This window comes from Hippopotamus amphibius, chromosome 10 (genome assembly GCF_030028045.1).
Source record: "Hippopotamus amphibius kiboko isolate mHipAmp2 chromosome 10, mHipAmp2.hap2, whole genome shotgun sequence".
NCBI classification, from domain to species: Eukaryota; Metazoa; Chordata; class Mammalia; order Artiodactyla; family Hippopotamidae; genus Hippopotamus; species Hippopotamus amphibius.
The window spans coordinates 63,187,091-63,205,067 of NC_080195.1; the positions used below are offsets into that span (position 1 = coordinate 63,187,091).

General features: G+C 38.4%; 1 protein-coding gene across 12 annotated transcripts in view; it reads right to left on the reverse strand.

Annotated features, from left to right (window-relative positions):
* Positions 1-17,977, reverse strand: part of BBX (BBX high mobility group box domain containing) — a 268,773-nt gene that overhangs the window by 94,789 nt on the left and 156,007 nt on the right. For 11 of the 12 annotated variants that reach the window (XM_057696544.1, XM_057696547.1, XM_057696549.1 and 8 more), the window contains one exon: positions 1,033-1,203. In XM_057696544.1, coding sequence (XP_057552527.1) covers positions 1,033-1,194 — 162 coding nt within the window. In that variant the 5' untranslated portion in view covers positions 1,195-1,203. Of the gene's footprint in view, positions 1-1,032; positions 1,204-6,553; positions 6,614-17,977 lie in introns of all 12 variants that reach the window. The other variant, XM_057696542.1, reaches the window with a different exon arrangement.

Here is a 17,977-nt window from a genome sequence, read left to right on the forward strand (position 1 = left end):
CATAAACAGTCTCCAGAGAAGATGTCTGTGAAACAGGAAAAGTATTTATAATTCCTGCTGAGATGAGTGGAAGAGGGGAGCTGACCCAAGCCTAGGACAAAAGACTGAACAGCCGTCGAAGGCCTGAAGAACAGTAAAAGCATGTTCATAAAATTTGTAGTGACACAAAATATGTACTCATACATTCTTCCATTGAGCATGTAACTATTCAAAATCTACTCTGTGCCAGCCATCATTCTAGGCTTTAAGGAAGGAGAAGAGGACAGGAAGGGCAAGACCCCTGCTCTTACTGAGCTTGTAGTCTAGTCTAGGAAGACAGACATAAACACAGCTAAACACAAGGCAAACAGGAAGAAGTGCAAGGGAGTAATTCCTCGGACATGGAATGCATTGGGGTGGGCAGGACACCTGAGGTGACGGGGAGGTAGTCCTTGTGCTGAGACCTGAATGATGAAGAGGAGAAACCAGTCATGCCAAGATATGAAGGGACGTGGGGCTCTCTATAAAGTCACCTGCATGGCTGTGTGATTTTCTAAGCAAGAGCTGGCTGTTCAAGTGTGAGCCCTGAGGAGGGGACTTGAAGGACTGAGTGAGCACAGAGGCATGGAGGGGTGACAGCAGCCAGATGCTCCAAAAGCCTCAGAGATGAGGACCTGAACAGTTCTGAACCTACAGGCAATGGCAAGGCTAGGCTGGGAGAGAAGAAAGAGAGGCCAGGAGCAGCAGGTGGGTGCAGATAAGCACATGAAATTTTATGAACTTCACTGCATTTGACTATTGCTTGCAAATCATTACTTAACTGACAGAAATACTATTTAAGAAGGATCAGTTTCAGTCTAAACTATTAGGAAGTACAGATACCACTTTGGGTCATCAACATTTGGAATAAAAATGCAGGTTAAGTAGTTCCATAGGATTCAAGCTATACAGGCTCCTGGAAATGCATCCTTTGCACCACACACACGTTCACTGCAGTTTCTAGAATGAATGGTCAAATAAACTTAAAACTTCTATAATAAAAGGAGGAATTACCTTATCAATATCCTCCTCTTCGTCTTCCTCTTCTTCCTCTTCTGAAAAGTCAAGCAGTTTCTTTGCTAGCAACGGATGCCACTGAAGACACTTGCGTCTTGGTCGTTTCCCAGGCTCTTCCCCTTCTGCTGAATGATCTTTATTTCTATTACTGCCTTTCATTACTGTGACCTGTGGTAATGAAAAAAAGGAGAAACAAAGAAATCAAAGTAAATTTGATTAAAATTAGTTTTATTTAGCTTCCTTAACTTTAACTGGATTATAGCTTTAATGATTAAAATATCTACCAGCTTAGGCATTTACTGGATTCAGTAAGAACTCTAAGTACATATGCAAACATTCATTTTAGTAGGCTAAATTGCTAATAAAATTTGCCTTTTATGAAATCTGCTTCCTTCCACTTCATAACTTCAGAACTCAAAACCCAAATAAAGTGTTAGGATGATTACAAGTCACTGTCACCTGTTCATATTTACTCAGAATAGTGTTTCTCAAAGTTTTCCACCAGGGGCATGTGAAAGATGCCTCCCAGGGGAGCAGAGGTGCTCACAGAGGTGGGCCTCCATATGTTCTCTGATGGTTCCTATTTTACCATCGTAATTTACATGAATTTCACATTCTATACTTTGATAAATCTGAGCCTGAAGTATTATTAAAATGAATGCTTTGTAAGAATCAAATATCTTAGATTTAAAATAAAACTATTTCATAAGATGACATGCATTTTTCAAAAACTAAATGTGCAGCCTCCAAGGATCCCATCTATGTGTGAATCACTTAGTGGAATGAGCATCCTTCTGTACCCACCTGTGATACAACAAATTACAAATATCTTTGCATGTCCCTATTACATATGCACTGCAATCCAGCAACAAAGTTAAGCTCTCCAGTCTTTCTCTCCCTAGAAGATGACTGGCTGAAATAGCTAGACTACAGTCAGGCTATGAATATGACAATATCTTTCAGAAGCCCAAAATTCCAAATTATTTTTCAATGACTTTTAAAAAAAGTTTTCCTCAGTGAAACACTACATATTCATATTATAAAGGTGAAAATAGCATAAAATGAGGTTTACCTTCTCCATCATGCCCAGCCCCACAGCCCAAAGGTAAATTACACACAATCAGTTTCTTACAGGCCTTCTTGTAATTATTTAATATTTCTCATTCATTCATCTGAAGTAACAGTAGTACACAAATTACTCTTTATACATACTCATGTGAAAATTGAAATAACACAATTAAATGCCATCAATTTAAACACTTCATGCTGACACAGTTCATGCTGAGCTTACAAACGTAAACATGGTTGCCAAAACCACAGGGTGGTGGCCTTTTTGGTCAGTTTCAACCTGCATTGGTCTAACAGTTTGCAAAGTATTACCAATAAACTTTTAATGCCATGTTGCTGACACTAGGATCCGTGAACATATAATTTCAAGATTCATCTAGTTCTCCAGCCTTCAAAACAATACAGCATAGGCAATTTTTTATCTTCCTTCCTTAATTGTTTCTAGGTTTAGGGTCACATTCAGGTCTTCACTTCAAAATTGAAAAATATACACTAATATTTCCTTCTAGAACTTACATGACTTCATTATTAAAAAACAAACAAACATGTAAATAACTGATCAATCTGGAATTCATTCTGACAAAGGAGTGAGGTAGGGATCTAACATTCTTTTTTTTCCCCAAATAGCTAACCAACTGTTCCAAATCATTTATTAAATCATCCAGCTTTTCTTCATTCCTCTGAAATGCTACTTGCATCCTATACTGCATTACCACATGTGTATAAGTCTATTTCTGGATTCTTTTCTGTTAATAATCATCCCCTCTGTTTTCCTACCCTTTGACCAATTTTAATATCCTTAGAAACAATATCATTCTGTACCTTTTTCTATATACAAGTATATTAGTAAACAGCCATTTAAAACTTTTAAGTTGAAAATATCATGCTCTTCTAAGTCAATACACCTTGATCATCCTCATTCTGTAATAACTATATATTATTCTGAAATAAGAATGTATCACGATTTTCTCAATTATTCCACGATTGATAGACATTCATATTATTTCTTATACTACAATAAAATCTTCACTTTAATAATTTTTTAATCTTCATCTTGATAAAAATCCTCTTTATTAAAAGCTGTGTCTAGTCAAAAAAGGGGGTAGGGAGGGGAGAAAAACATGTTCAGGTGGTTTTCTTAGCAAGAAACTTCTACTAAGTATCTGAAGCAATTACATGATTCATGTGGCTGCCTCAAAAGTAGAAGTTATTGGAAACTCTAAATGGAATTAGTTATCTGGTATGCTCCTAATAAAGGAACAACAACTTCTTTGAATTGATAGATCATTTAACAATTCCCAGTCTATCCACAAATGAAACTTGGCATAGGCAACTCAACTTCCAAAAATACCAATACTATACAGAGAGAAGAGGAAACAGTTATTTTTGTGGTTTATTAATCACTTCAGGATGAGATGCTTGAGTGGTAATTAAACCCATACTGGGTTTTAATACCCAATATTTTATGATATAACACATTTTTTAAATAGTAAAAGAAATCAGCGGGAAGCTGTAAGTCAGGCAAGCTGTTATCAACTGGAGAGGTCAAAGTGAATGCCAGCACCTAGAGAAAAATATATCATTTAGCCTCAAGGATTTTGATTATGCCATTTAATTATGTGTGAATGTGTTTAAATGTATGTGCCTTTGTATGTAATTATGTGTAATTTCAATATTCAAACAGAAAAGAGAATATCAAGAATCAAATGAGTGGATGGTATATGTGGCTTTGAGATTCGAAATAATCACATTTCACCTCCTCCCACCCCACAGTTCTGTTTCTTTCCACATAGCTCCTACGATACTGTATGTCTTCTCTGATACTCCCAAAATTAATCTTTCCATCCCCAGAAATACAACAGAAGGGTTCTGTGTTGCTAACGACACTTACCACATTTTCCCTTGAATTACAATTATTGGGGTACATCCTACCTCCATCACTAGGCTTTTTTCTTGATGATCCAAGACCAGTTACCTTTATATGCTCAGAAGCTTCTGGCTTACCAGACCATCAAGATCAGTTAGTTGTCAGGGTTGTTATAAACAACCATAGGAAACTCCATGCTAAATTACGGTGATAATTCACTATTTTTATACACTAGAATGGCTTCAAAATTAACCCCATCTCTCTCATTCTTGTGAATTCAGATATTCCTTCCTGAGTGGGAAAAAAGGAGGTCTGAAAACTATATATAACACTGAACGCAGAACAAGGTGTCATGTTCTGTGGGACAACCGCCGGCCACCTGGACTGTGGGAAAAATAAGACTGACAATGTGTAGCACAGAGTCTAGAACAAAGTAGGGGGGAAGTAAGTATTTTAAGCATGAATGAAAGATGAATAAAATAAGTGAATTGAAGATAGTAAACCTGGGACAAAATAGCCAAGAAAAGTGTATCAGATCGAATGACCATGAAATACCCCAAATTATAAACTGGATAGTTTAATAACTTAGTTATCTGATGACTTTTTAATTCACCACGGATCTATTTTCAAACTGTTAAAAGAAGGCAAAAGGAGTGGGGGGGGGGGGGCCGGGTGGTGTGATGCTCCTGATTATCATTCAGAAGTGATGAGAAAGCAAGAGAGAAGAATGAAAGCAAAGGCCAAAGAAGGCAGAACTTTGAGATAAGCATATCACTTCCCTTATGTCAACAATGAGTAAGAGGAAAAAATGTTAATTCTTTGACAGTAACTGAGGCCTACCTTTGTAATTACTTTGCCACACATTATAAAGTTTGGCTTCTTGTTCCGGAACAAGAGCAAATTAAGCTAGCAACCTACACATAATGAATGAAGCAACTGGGGGACTTTATTCAAAACGGGTCCTTCTTCCTTTCTGCACTGCAACTCGAGAGTAACTGAAATCAGGTTATTTAACTATCAGTGGACTCTGTACTTGAAAGACTCAATATGATAAAATTTTGTTGCTGAGATTATCAAATGATGGAGACTGAAGGTCCCTATCCAAAATACATTCGACCCTTGAACAACACAGGTCTGAACTGTGGGCGGCCACCTATACATCAAATTTTTTCAATAAAAACAGACTAAATTACTGCATGATCCACAATTAGTTGAATCTACAGAAGGGGGAGCCTGGGATACAGGCAGGTGACTGTAAAGTTATATAAGCCGTGCATTCAAGGGTCAACTGTACTGAATATTGACTTATAAAAACACACCAATCCATGTGTTCCCTTTTCTTTGCCAGGATGAGTTACCCTAATTAGATACTCATAATACTTAAGTGAATGTAAATCAACTTGGTGATAAATTACGAAAAACTTCATTTACCTATATTCTTCAAATGCAGAGAGCCCACTCATGAAGACCTTTTCTTAGGTCAAACTTCATGAGAAATTTAAAGAAGAAATATCATAGAAGAAATAGGACAACATAAATACCACATTTAACAAAAGAAAAATTGGACACTGAAGCCAACGGGCCTCATTTAGAATCCTGCCTCTACCACTAACTGCTTGTTGTAAAGTTATTCACCTTGCTGATCTTCCCTCACATTAGAACTAAGTAATAGGGCTTCCTAGGTGGCACAGTAGTTGAGAATCCACCCACCAATGCATGGGACAGGGGATCGATCCCTGCTCCAGGAAGATCCCACATGCCGCGGAGCAGCTAAGCCTGTGCGCCACAACTATTGAGCCCATGTGCTGCAACTACTGAAGCCCACGCACCTAGAGCCCGTACTCCACAACAGGAGAAGCCACGGCAATGAGGAGCCCGCGCACCACAACGAAGAGCAGCCCCCACTCACCACAACTAAAGAGAAAGCCTGCGTTCAGCAAAAAAAGACCCAACACAGCCAATAAAATAAATAAATAAATAAATTTATTTTTAAAAAATTAAGTAATAGCTCTACTGTGAGAACACTTTTTATATATACCACCCAGAACAGCCTGGCACCTAGAAGGTTCTCACTCCATGTTAGTAAATCCTCCCTTTACCCACAAGTTTTCCAGAGGGAGTATGGGTTTAAATTAATAGGCAGCACGTGCTCGCTTAACTCAGCCTAACATGCTATTCAAGACAGAGCACAGAGGACTCCCATTTAACAGTGGTCCACATGCTTCCCAGATGATACAACCTCCAGCCTCAGAAACTGAAAAAGAAAGGTGGAGAGTTTTTCCTTTCTTTTGTCTGAGTGATATACAGTCAGAAATACAGCCTTGGCACAGTCATAAATTCTGTGAGTAAGATCCTCTAGTCTTTCTACCCTCTTGTCTCACAACTTAGGCAATCAGTACACTTCAGCTTTTAAAACACTGTGTAAATTTAACTGTCACAGGGGTATTTTAGAGTTTAAACTGTTTCCTAAATGTCCAATAAAACCCCATTCAAGTCATATTAATGGAAATTCAGACCAAATGAGACAGGGGACGATAAGGGAGGCCCACGAAATCTCATTGTTAGACAGCCATACATTCTAACCTCAAGAAAGGCTTCTCCTGGGTCCAACTAAGACTGCAAAGCTTCAGAGCTGTCTCGGGTCTACAGAGAAGAGAAAAAAACCAGTGCAAAGAAACAGTGAAAATCTGGTAGCTCTAGAGCTTCCCACAAGTTAGACCAAACCTGCTTAAAAATCTTTCAAGAGAGCTGCTGCTTTCAAGACACTCCTTGCTTCCACTGCCTTGCACACTTCCTAAAATTCTCCCATTTTCTGCCAAAATGGACATCCTCCTCCAAAGCCCAGATCATAATATCACTTCCCTTCTAAAGCTTTCTGTGAAAACCTTAAGTCAAAGTCCATCAGTCTTTGCTCTTCAGCTCTCAGTGTCCTCACTACCCCCCACACAATAGGTTGTGAACTTCTAGAGGGGAGGTATCACGGTTTCTTCCTTTTCTGTCCCAGGACCTCAAACTGAGCCTGGTACACAGCAGGCCCTGAAAAGGGTATTTATGGCTTCTGATTTCCTCACCTAACACTTAACCACATATAACAACTTCCTAGAATGAATTGTTCCTAAGGATAATTTTAAAAACAATACTAATACACAGCAAATTTTTATTAAATACTATTTGCTTCATATTTAACATTATCTCATTTAATCCTTATAAGAAACCTTGAGGCAGGTACTATACTATGCATCCCAGTTGAGGATTAAGCTACCTGCCTGGGGTCACACAGTTAGCAGCAGAGGAACTGGCACTAGAACCAGGAAGCCTAATGCAAGAGCCCAAATGTTCACCTAGGACGAGAAGCTCTAATATAAAGCCTTCCATCTGCTGATGCTCTGGGCATTTCCCATAGAACAGATAGCTTATGAGCCATGGAACTACCTGAAGGGAGCACTGAAGGGTTGGAAAGTGAACACTTTCAAGGGTTCACAGCAGCAAACTAAGTGTACATCTCTGATGACTCCAAGCAACAATTAAATTATATTAACTTTAAAACTCTTTGAAGATTCAAGCCCTAAAGTGCTAATCCTTATTATTTACTATAAATTCTAATGACAATTCTAAACTGTAGACAGATTAAATGAAAAAATCTCATTCAAAAAAGTAATACTCTCATTTCAGAAGCAATTCCGTCACTCTATTCATGCAAAGAGTGTCTTTAAATACACTCCTTACTGAAAAGCAGTAGCTCTTCAAGTTGAAACTTTAGCTCTGTCAAGATGTTATCTACATGCTCTTCATGAATACTAATAAGACACCCACTATTCAAAGAATGGCTTAGCTAGACTGGCAGTTCTGGTCCCTGTGCCCTTCCTTCATGAAGGAATATGTAAAGATCTCTAATACTTACACTCCATGACATTTAGCCTTAGAAGAGCTTATCATGGCTCTCAAAATGCATGCTACTCTAGGCTAGAGATAGAGACAACGGCTACCTTGAAAGAGATAAGGCACCAAAGAAGTGGCTTAGGGAAGAAAAACTACTTACACAGAGAATTCAGTAACACGCTGGAACATGTTCCCCACCACATCGCCCTCCCACAAAAGCCCAACTCTCTGTTTTCTTTTAATTTTATGGTGGCGTTTACATTCTTCATAACAAAGTCACCAAATTCCTATTCTTCAACAGGCTACCAGAGCACATTTGCCTCTTTTAGTTTCTAAATTAACAAAGGTGCTTTTTTAAGAAAAATCCATGTATTACATGGTTAGGACATAACTATCACACTGACAAGAATCTGATGCACAACAAGACAAGCTCATGGGATTCTCATCCTCATTTATCCTCGATGCAGCTGAACGTGGTATTTATTGATCACATGTTGAGCTATGCACTGTGGGAGTTAAGTGTCCAGCCTCACCTCTATTCAACCATCGCCCCTGCTGCCTCTGCTCTCCTGCCAGGCTGGTGTCGTCTTGTCTGCCTCATCTGCCCTGGGCTTCCTCAGCTCTCCCAGGCCTGCACCCTGTACCCCCCCACACCCATTCTCACTTTCTGCGCAAGTCCCTCTGAACTCCCATTTCTGAGGAACTATCTTTATTTGCCCCAGCTCCTGTCCCTTTCCTTCCTGAGCACTTTTTTGATCACCCACATTTAATGGCTATGCCAATATTTTTTGACACTTGATTGTATAACGATCATCTTCCCATACAATATATGCATAATGATTCCATATGAATTCCTCCCACAGAGACCCCTGAGGGTCAAAAAAATGCCACATGCTTTTTTCTGGATCTGTCAGAGCAAAACATCCCTGTGCTAGACAGGGAGTATGTGAGGAAGTAAACACAGAAACAATACATTTCTGCTTTCTTATAATGCTTTTTCTTTACCTTGTTTTGCTAGAAGGCAGAAGAGATAAAAGGTTTAAAAAGACAATACGCAGAGAAGGAAAAATAAGAACCCAGAAGGGTTGCTCAGGAGGGGAGGGGAGAGAGAAGAGAAACAGGCGAATTGACAAGGCAACATAATAAATACAATGAAATCTAAGTCACTTCCAAACAGCTGTCGGTATTAGTCCAAAAACATGTTTTCATAGCTTTATTCCCTTCTCTGGTTATTTGCCAATGACTCTCATTATTCTCTCAAAATAGAATATCATAGTACCTTCAGCTCACTAGCTCTCTTTCCCTTTCATAACTGGTCTAATTAACCTCAACTCTGAACTCATCTAACCATTTTTCTTTCCCAGTCTATCCCCAGGTTGCCAGCTGCCCCCATGGTCTCATACTACTATAAAAAGTTTCCAATCTCAGGTTGGTCTTCAGTGCTAGTTCATAATCTTTACTTGTCTTAGTCCCACGCAATCCCATGGTGGCCATTATAATTTATTGGTTCCTACTCAACCCCTATTGATGACAATGAGTGAGGACAATAATAAGTTTTATATATATATATGTATATGTATGTATAAAATGCTTCTACATATATAATGCTTATGTATATATTGCTTCCTATGTGCCAGAAGCTAAGAGCGTTATATTTATTAATTCTCTTAAAGCACAACAAGCCTAAGAGGTAGGTACTATTATAATCTCCTTTTTATGGATGAGAAAAACTGAGGCCTTGTTTAGTTTGTAAGTTAAGGAAGGTTTTTATAATATTATGTATTAAAATGGTGAGACAATTATCACATCGGCAAGAAGCTGAAGCACAAGAAGACAAGCTCATGGAGTCGTCTCATTTATTGTCAATGAAGCTGAATACATATTTACTGACCACCTGATTAACTGTGCATTATGCTTGTACATTAGAGAATGTCCAAGGTCACACCGCTAGCACATAATTGGTGGCGCCAGTATCCAAACTCAGGCAGCGTGGCTTCAGAGTTTGGTTCTGGACCATTACACAATATTGCCTCCTAATAATAACAATCTTGATTAAAACTTTGCTACCTGTTAAACACTTTATATGAATTACTATCTTTAATCCTCCATATACCTCTTGGAGAAAGAAGTATAATGGTCATGTTTTATACAGGAAGCAACTGAGAGTGACAAAGCTTAAACAACATGCCCCAAGGCCATTCTGCCAGTGTGTGGTAGAGCCAGGATTCAAACCTAGGTCTTCTCTCCCCAGAGCCCAAGCTTCTCCATACTGTCCTTCCCACCATAATCTTAGTCATTCTAAGAAAATATCTTTGCCTCCTGGTTAACAGAAAGGTCTTCATATGTGGACCCTCCCAAAGTCCCACCTTGCCTACCAATTTCAATACTTGTTTCTTTCCTTCTATCTTATCTCAAAGGCAGAGTTTCAAGGTCAGCTCCTTCTCTCACTCCCAGTCTGTGCTTCTCATCTTTCCTGCTACCCTGAGCCATTAGTCTTTCAGTTTCTTTGATAAACTATTGATGAACTATCCACAGTTCCTTTTAGTTAATACCTTCTCTTTTGGTCTGTACACAACCTCAAGTCCAAAGCCCTCTCTGAATCCCCCTACTCCTTTAGCTAGTCCTCTTTCTTGGTACAAATTGGCCTCCAGTCATCAGGCCAGGAGACTGCATAACACCAAGCCACAAAACTAGCAGCCAAGAATTGGCCCGCCTGGTACTAACATTGTTCACAGGCTCCACCTCACCTCACACTTCACTTATTGACTTGGTTCCTAATCTTCTTGGTTCTAAACCCCAGGATTAATTTCCTAGAAAGTACTCACAGCTCATTCTAACTGCACCACAGGCTCTGGCTTCTCTATCTCACTATGAGTCAAGCTTACATCTTTGATTTCTAGCCTCTCAGAGAGAACACCTTGCCTGGGCCAGGCTTCTGTCTACACCATATCCATGGGGAACACGCCAGAGCCCGCATGGTACACAGAAACCGGACACTCCTTCCTTTCCCAGAAACATCTGGAAAACATATACATATCTCTTCTAGTTTCTCACCATAAATTCAAATCATTGCAACTGGCTTCTAGGCCCGATACCTAACCTCTCACCACGTTCTGTCCCTTCTACCTCTTACATGTTCTGCTCCTCTCCATCCCCCACACTGGCTCAGCATTCTGATCTTTCCTATACCCACGCTGACTTCAATTCTGCACACTACAAATACCTGCTCATGTCCTTCTCCTGCATCAATCTCTTTAATACTCCCTCAACGTACTCAGGAAGATGTCCAAACCTCTTCCTTCATATAGCATACAAGACTCTTCCTGACATCGTCCCTACTTAGTTTTATGGCTCATGTTTCTTTGCTCAATTCTCACGCTTAAAGCTCTACCTACACTGTGCTACATGCCATCACCTGGAACTCACCAGGGACTCTCAGCTCTTAGCATCTGCACTACTGTCTCCTCGCAGTGGAGCTCACATCCCTGCTTCGGGGTGGAGCTTGGATCTCATGTAAGCCCCCACTGGCCCTTCCTAGTCCGAGAGACAGGTGTTTCTTTGGTGTCCCCAAAGCACCCTATACTCAATATCCCCCAATGAAACGATGTGTTTCCCTCTGCATACCCCACTAGGTTTTGACTGAGAACGAAGGCTGTATAATGTTCACCATGGTATCTGCATGGCCTGACACAGAGCCAGGCCCACTGTGGGTAAACACTTACTTCTTCAGTGAAGAGCCCAGGTCTGCTCCCTGCAGTCTCCTCCTGTCACCTTTATTGCTTCTCATTTGCTACTGCTTCTTTTCTGCTCCTTCCTCACCATGCCTTGCTCCTTCTTCCTGCCCTGTGACCCTCCATCTCAGAAACTCCTTGCACCACCTTCAAATAGCATTCTAAAACTACCAAACCAGAGCACCTGGCAATTTTGCTTCTTTGGAAATACCAATTTCTAGGCAGCAAATGTCAAAACGACTCAATAAATAATTCTGACCTCGTAAGAGAAATAATTATCTATTCCCTTTTCTCCTGTACCCATCATTGAACACTATTCAATCTTCTGCGCACTAGTTTACATACAGCCCTTTAGATTGTAAGAATGAGCGTGCTTATTTTTAAAAGTATATTAAACTCCATCTTCAGTGATCAGTTTAAAAAATTATTTTTTCATTTATACTTACTTAAAAAAATTTTTAACTAATAAAAAGGTCTGGATGTCTTTCACCATCCTGATCTCTAATTGTAATAAAAAACAACCAGAAATAATGGTTCCAGTTAAGAATCAACAATCTACGATACCTCTAGGTGGAAATCGCTTTTTCCTAAGCTACTGCTGTTTCCTCTAAAAAGATGGCAAACAATTTTAAGTTACAGTTAAATTTAGTTCACTTAATAAGTCAAAACTTCTTAAGTCTTAATGGTTACAAAAAAAAAAACAAAACTATTTTTCCACAACGTAAAAAAGAATTGCTATTTATTATTTCAGTAGTTATGGTGTTGACTGAAGCAGCTTATCCTAGCTTCTGCAATGCCCACCTGCTTCACACTTTGGCACACTAGAATTGAGTTAACTTGTCATTTACCAGATCACACATTTTAAGAAGGTAGGAGGTTGCTTATCTTTATATTTCCAAATGCTTGGACTACTGCCTTGAATAGATTATGTATTTAATAAAAAATGCTTGAAAAAGCATTAACTTAATGATTTTGTATCAGACAGTACATTTGCCAAAGAAATTAATTAGAATACATAGGGAGCTATGATACATTTACAGTTTCTGTTTAACTAGAGTTAAGCAGAAAACCATGTTTTTATACTTGCTTCACACTTGGTGAAATTTTTTTCTTAAACATATTCCAATTTTCTGACAATACACACGATACAAAAGTGCTTATTTGTTGATTCAGAGTCATAACAGTGCCCTGTTCAGAGCATTATACATTCCATTTATATTCCTTTCAGGTGTTATATGTTATAGGCCTTTAAAGTGTTTGGTCTGAATGTGCTCTAACTTCGGTGCCAAGTACTAAAAGCTTTTTTTAATTCATTAAATGTATTAAATTCATGACATTTGTTTTAAAAAGTTCTTCACTTCATAGAATTAATAAGTTCCTATTTGCATACCATTTGCTTTTACCATTTTTTTCCCTTTTGAAAACTACCAAAGTGAGAATATAAATAGCTAGATGTTTTAGGATGACCCTAAATTCACTCTTCCTTCCATTTTTCTCTCAGTGCACAGTATGAGAATGGGCATTACCCACAAGATACATGTTTACTGAGGCATCTGGGAATATTTTTCTTATAACCTAATTTACATAAGTCTGCTCCCTCTGCTGGCCGAACTTTTATCCTATAGCATCCTATTTAAATACAAAGGCAATGCTTTATATTACAAAGAAAACGAAAGCTCCTCTATAAAAAATTATAAACCAAATAAATCGGGAAAATCACTTAAGAAGCTCTTCTACATCATTAAGGCATGGCATTAGCTGATTTTAGGGAGAACAGTCTTTCAAATATTGCATTAAAGCCAGGAATTTTCAAATTTAGTATCATTTTCCCCCTAAGTAGGATTCTTAACTCTACTAAGACCATTTCACATTAATGTAGTTCCTTTTAGGCTGGAATCTCCACAGCACTCTGCAATGAATATCTAACCAAGTCTTTCCATATTTACACAAACGGCATTGCGTAGAGAGGGCAAGCAGGAGAGAGCAGTCTCACTCACACACACAGTGATTTGTCACCACAGCAAGAGTTAATGGCAGAATACAGTCAACAACAGGGGCCACTGCTACCCATATGCCCACACTATTTTTTTTCTTTCACCTTCTTTTTTCAAAGATAGAAGTTATTTTGCTGACATATGTAAGAAATTCTGTTTTGATTATTATAATAAAGCTCTTTATAATACAAAATTTGGGTACATTTCACTAATAAATTCTAAATGTATTTTCTAATAAGAAAAATCAGTGCTGCTCTAAAAACCTCTAGGCTACGTTAATTGCTACTTCTCAATCATAAATGACGTTGTAACCTACAAAGCATTTATTGCGTATATTAACTTATTTAATATTACACAATCTTATTAAGTGGGTATAATTAAGACCATTTTACAGCTGAGTAAGAAGAGCCTCAGAGAGATTTACATAACCTTGCCAATGTCTCGAGGGGCAAAAGAGGGACAGAGCCTAAAGGTTCTGGACTTTAATCCCAAAGCACAACTACTTTCTTCCACCTAACTGCATCACTGATTTTAATTTTCAACCAATACATTTATTTTGAGAGGAAAAGTAATTCCATTTTATAAACCTTTTTTAGCACTTTTTTAGGGCCTTAGCTAGAGAATTCCCACATTTGCATTCATATTACAAAATAGTCCTTCACATGGATTTAGACATACTACATACACTGGGGAAGGGAGGGAATCAGGGAACAGGAAAGCATATGTATCTGTGACTCAGTGTACTTTTCTTTACTTTGCATTTTGTAAATATTGATGTTGCAGCTCCTAAAGTGCTCTCAGAAGTAGTTATGACTGACAGCCCATGAGTGCTGTGTCTTTCAAAACAAATATGCTTTACTGATGGAGAGCACGTCCATCTCCATCTAATTATTCTGAGACACAGGGTGGAACAAACATGATTTCTCAACTCAATTCAGCATTCTACATTGAACACAACAGGCAGGTTACAGTTTAACACATACCATGAAAGCTTGTCATTCCCATGAGCAACACAACATGTAAGGGAAGCGCACTACACGTCTGCCATATACTCCTAAAGCAGCACACACGTTCCTGTGGTTGTTGCAAATATTTTTAAGTATACACAAAAATTCAGAACATATTTAATACAAAAAAAAAAGGTTTTTACATATGTCCAAGTATTTACTGGATTTTAAAATATGTAATATACAGTTTTAGAATAAAAGTAAGTTTGGGTGAGGATTTGAAAAGGAACCAACTGGAGTAAATAAAACATGCTTGATCACCCTGACTTTAAGGAAAAAAATAAGTAAAACCTGTCACTGTCTGATGTGTACCCAAATCACAATCTAAGAGAAAATAAAAGACACATCATTTATATCCTATTAAAGCATTTCTCAAACTGGAAGGTAAATCTCAGTGAGGAGTCAAAGAATTCTGCCTGCAGCATTATCCCAGCTGTCTGGATTCGGTGACTACAAAATCTGTCCTTGAGAGGTGGGCAAATCCTTCCTCAGCTCTTACGTAGCTCCTCTAGGAAGACCTCCTGATCCCAAATCAACCTTTTAAGGACCTACTAATGGACTAGGATTTAGAGAGACGACACTGATTACAAAAAGTGAATTGAACCAATAAATGACTTGTTGGTGAGATAAGATCTATATAATAAAGGAACAATTCGGGAACTAGACAGCACACAGTAGAGTGCAATAGAGTGGTCCAAACAATTAGGAAACAGATGGTATGCAATATTAAGACATTCTCCACACCCAGATACTTGGCAATTATAAAATACATTGGAGAATTCAGGCAATTTTCTTTACTCACTTTGATGACCCCAATTCGTCCCACTGTTAACCCTTTAACTAATGTAAACTTACCCAAATCACTGAGGGCGCTGCCAGGGGGGAACTCCAGGTTCTGGGATTTCCCTGTCACTGCAAACTTTGCCAGCTTTCACCTGGCTTCTCTTACTCTGGGCACCAGCAAAAATAGCCCTTTGAAAAGATCCTGAAAAGAACTATTCAGATTCTGGTTGTGTTGTTATTTTAGACTGGGGTAGGGTCTACAACTTTCCACGGGATGAGGTAGCTGGAAGGAAGTCAGGTGGCTGGCCATTCCTGAAACCTCAGGCTTCACTTAAGAAGAACTGGGTGGTACTTTATGGGAAAGTAATGCTTAAGGGAACACAGAACTGGAATTTTGTTAGCATTCACACAGAAACTGGTCAATGATGATGTGAGACAGGTGTAACACTTTAATGCTTCTCATACTCATTTTTCTCTTGCTTAGAGAGAAGATGGGAACTATGGGACCAATAATAGTACCAGATTAAGAGTAATTACGCCCAGCATCTAGTCCTGGTTTTCACCTCACAAAAAGAGAAAGATTCAATACCAGAACTGTTCAAGGACAAAATTAGCAATTGATTAAGCAGGAAAACTGTGGAAGGTCTTCAAGCATCAAAAGCTTGGTCCAGATGACCTTGAAGACCCATTATTACTACTCTCTGCTATGATTTTACCTCTATGTCTCCAGCTGAGACCAGGCTGTACTGTAGAGTTCCCCCCCACGCCCCCCTTATATATTGGCCTTCATTCCCCTCTCTCACCTCCAACCAGGAAGATAAAGACACAGTAAATCACTTCACAGCCCCTCACACAGCATTTACACTGGTGACAATTTCTTATCTGTATAGGCGGGTCTTTAAAAAACTGCAACAGCTATTTGTATATTTCTTCCCACATTGCTTTTCTCACAGTCTATACCAACCCCTTCTACCGTTAATTAACACTAGATTCTATGATTTGAAAATTGAATACAATTTTGAATTTTGTATATCTTCCCTATGTTGTCTTTACTGACATTTTAAACACTTTCCATGTACTTGTTAGAATTCCATATTAAGGAAAAATAGCTTTTGCAACTCTTAAATAAGACTTCCCAACATCTTTTTAGGAAAGCATTTTTTTTTCCTTAAAAGAAGAAGTCAATTTCTAACAGCTTCAAATCAAGGCCATGGAGGCCCTGAGTAATTTTTTTTTTACTTTGTGAATAACTGAGTGTTATGCTTTGCTATGGAGATGTTCAACTCTTGGAGACCAGGAGCTTTAGATTGCTAACAGGTTGGTTAGAATTAAACCACCTTTGCCCTACCTTTGCATTTATTAAGAATCACATAAGCCTGGAGAATCTGGAGCAAAATTCTGCCTATGACAATGGAATATCCGAACACCACAATATGCAGTTCAAACAGGTGATAAATGTGGCTAAATCTGAGACATTAAATCCTGGATCTCTTCACATCAATCCAAACCTTTTTTGTGCCAAGAGGGGAACTAGCTGGATCACCAAAGAGCTCCCTGGTGATGGAAAGATTAATGGGGAATTATAGATACCTAAAACATGAACAGTAGACAAAGGGGGCTGTCCTTGAGAACTGAAAGTGCTAAATTATTAACTGTGCCAAGCCAGGCAACTACTGTCACTATTCTTTCAACATCTAACTTCCAGACAGTTTAAAACCCTTACTTTTCTACCTAAAAATTACCACAGGTTTATAGTAATAGAAATCCAGTTATCATATATCCATTTAAGTACATTATACCTAATATTTAGGATTTAAAAAGTTAAAAAGAATGCTGTGTAACAAAAACAATAAACATTTCCATTTCAGAAATTTACTTTCAATTTAGTAAATTTAAATTGTAAATAAGGGAAGACTTGTAGTTTAAAACTGAAAATAGAATTTTCATGTATACAAAGTATGCCTTTTATTGTTTTCTTTCTGGACTTCATCATACATCGGGACACTATTTTAACTACAATCATTAGTTCATTTAATCCCCAAAACAACTCTATATACAGATAAAGCAACTGAGGCTTGAAGGGAAACCTGCCTAGGGTAACAGCTAGGAAACTGGTACGACGGACACTAGGATTCAGACTCAAGTGGTCCAACTGCCACATTACACTGTTGTTCAATACTTCGTGTCCATACATAGATGGCTCTAGAAGCATTTGGGAAAATTATAAGTTTTGCAGTTGCTGGCAATACATTTTTTTTAAAATGGGATTAAACTAAAAAGGTTCCTATTGAGTCCTGTGAAGATGAAGATCAAGAGGGGCTCAGGAGTAAAACACGTGATGATTACCTTTGTCAGCTTTAACCTGTGATTTTCTTTTTCAAGTGACATGCACCATGTACTGCTAAAGTGACTTAGTATAGTTTAACTTCACTGTAATTAGTATTATGAGCCTGAACTACAATTAAATCATTGCCTTACCTGGGTAGTTTATAAGGGTTGTAGTATTAAATATCCTTGTGTTCATTTCTATATGTAAGTAGTAAATATTAACAGACAGAATCCAGATAAGTATTTTGTTGGGTGATTGTTCCCCCACTCTTTGGCTGGTTAGTT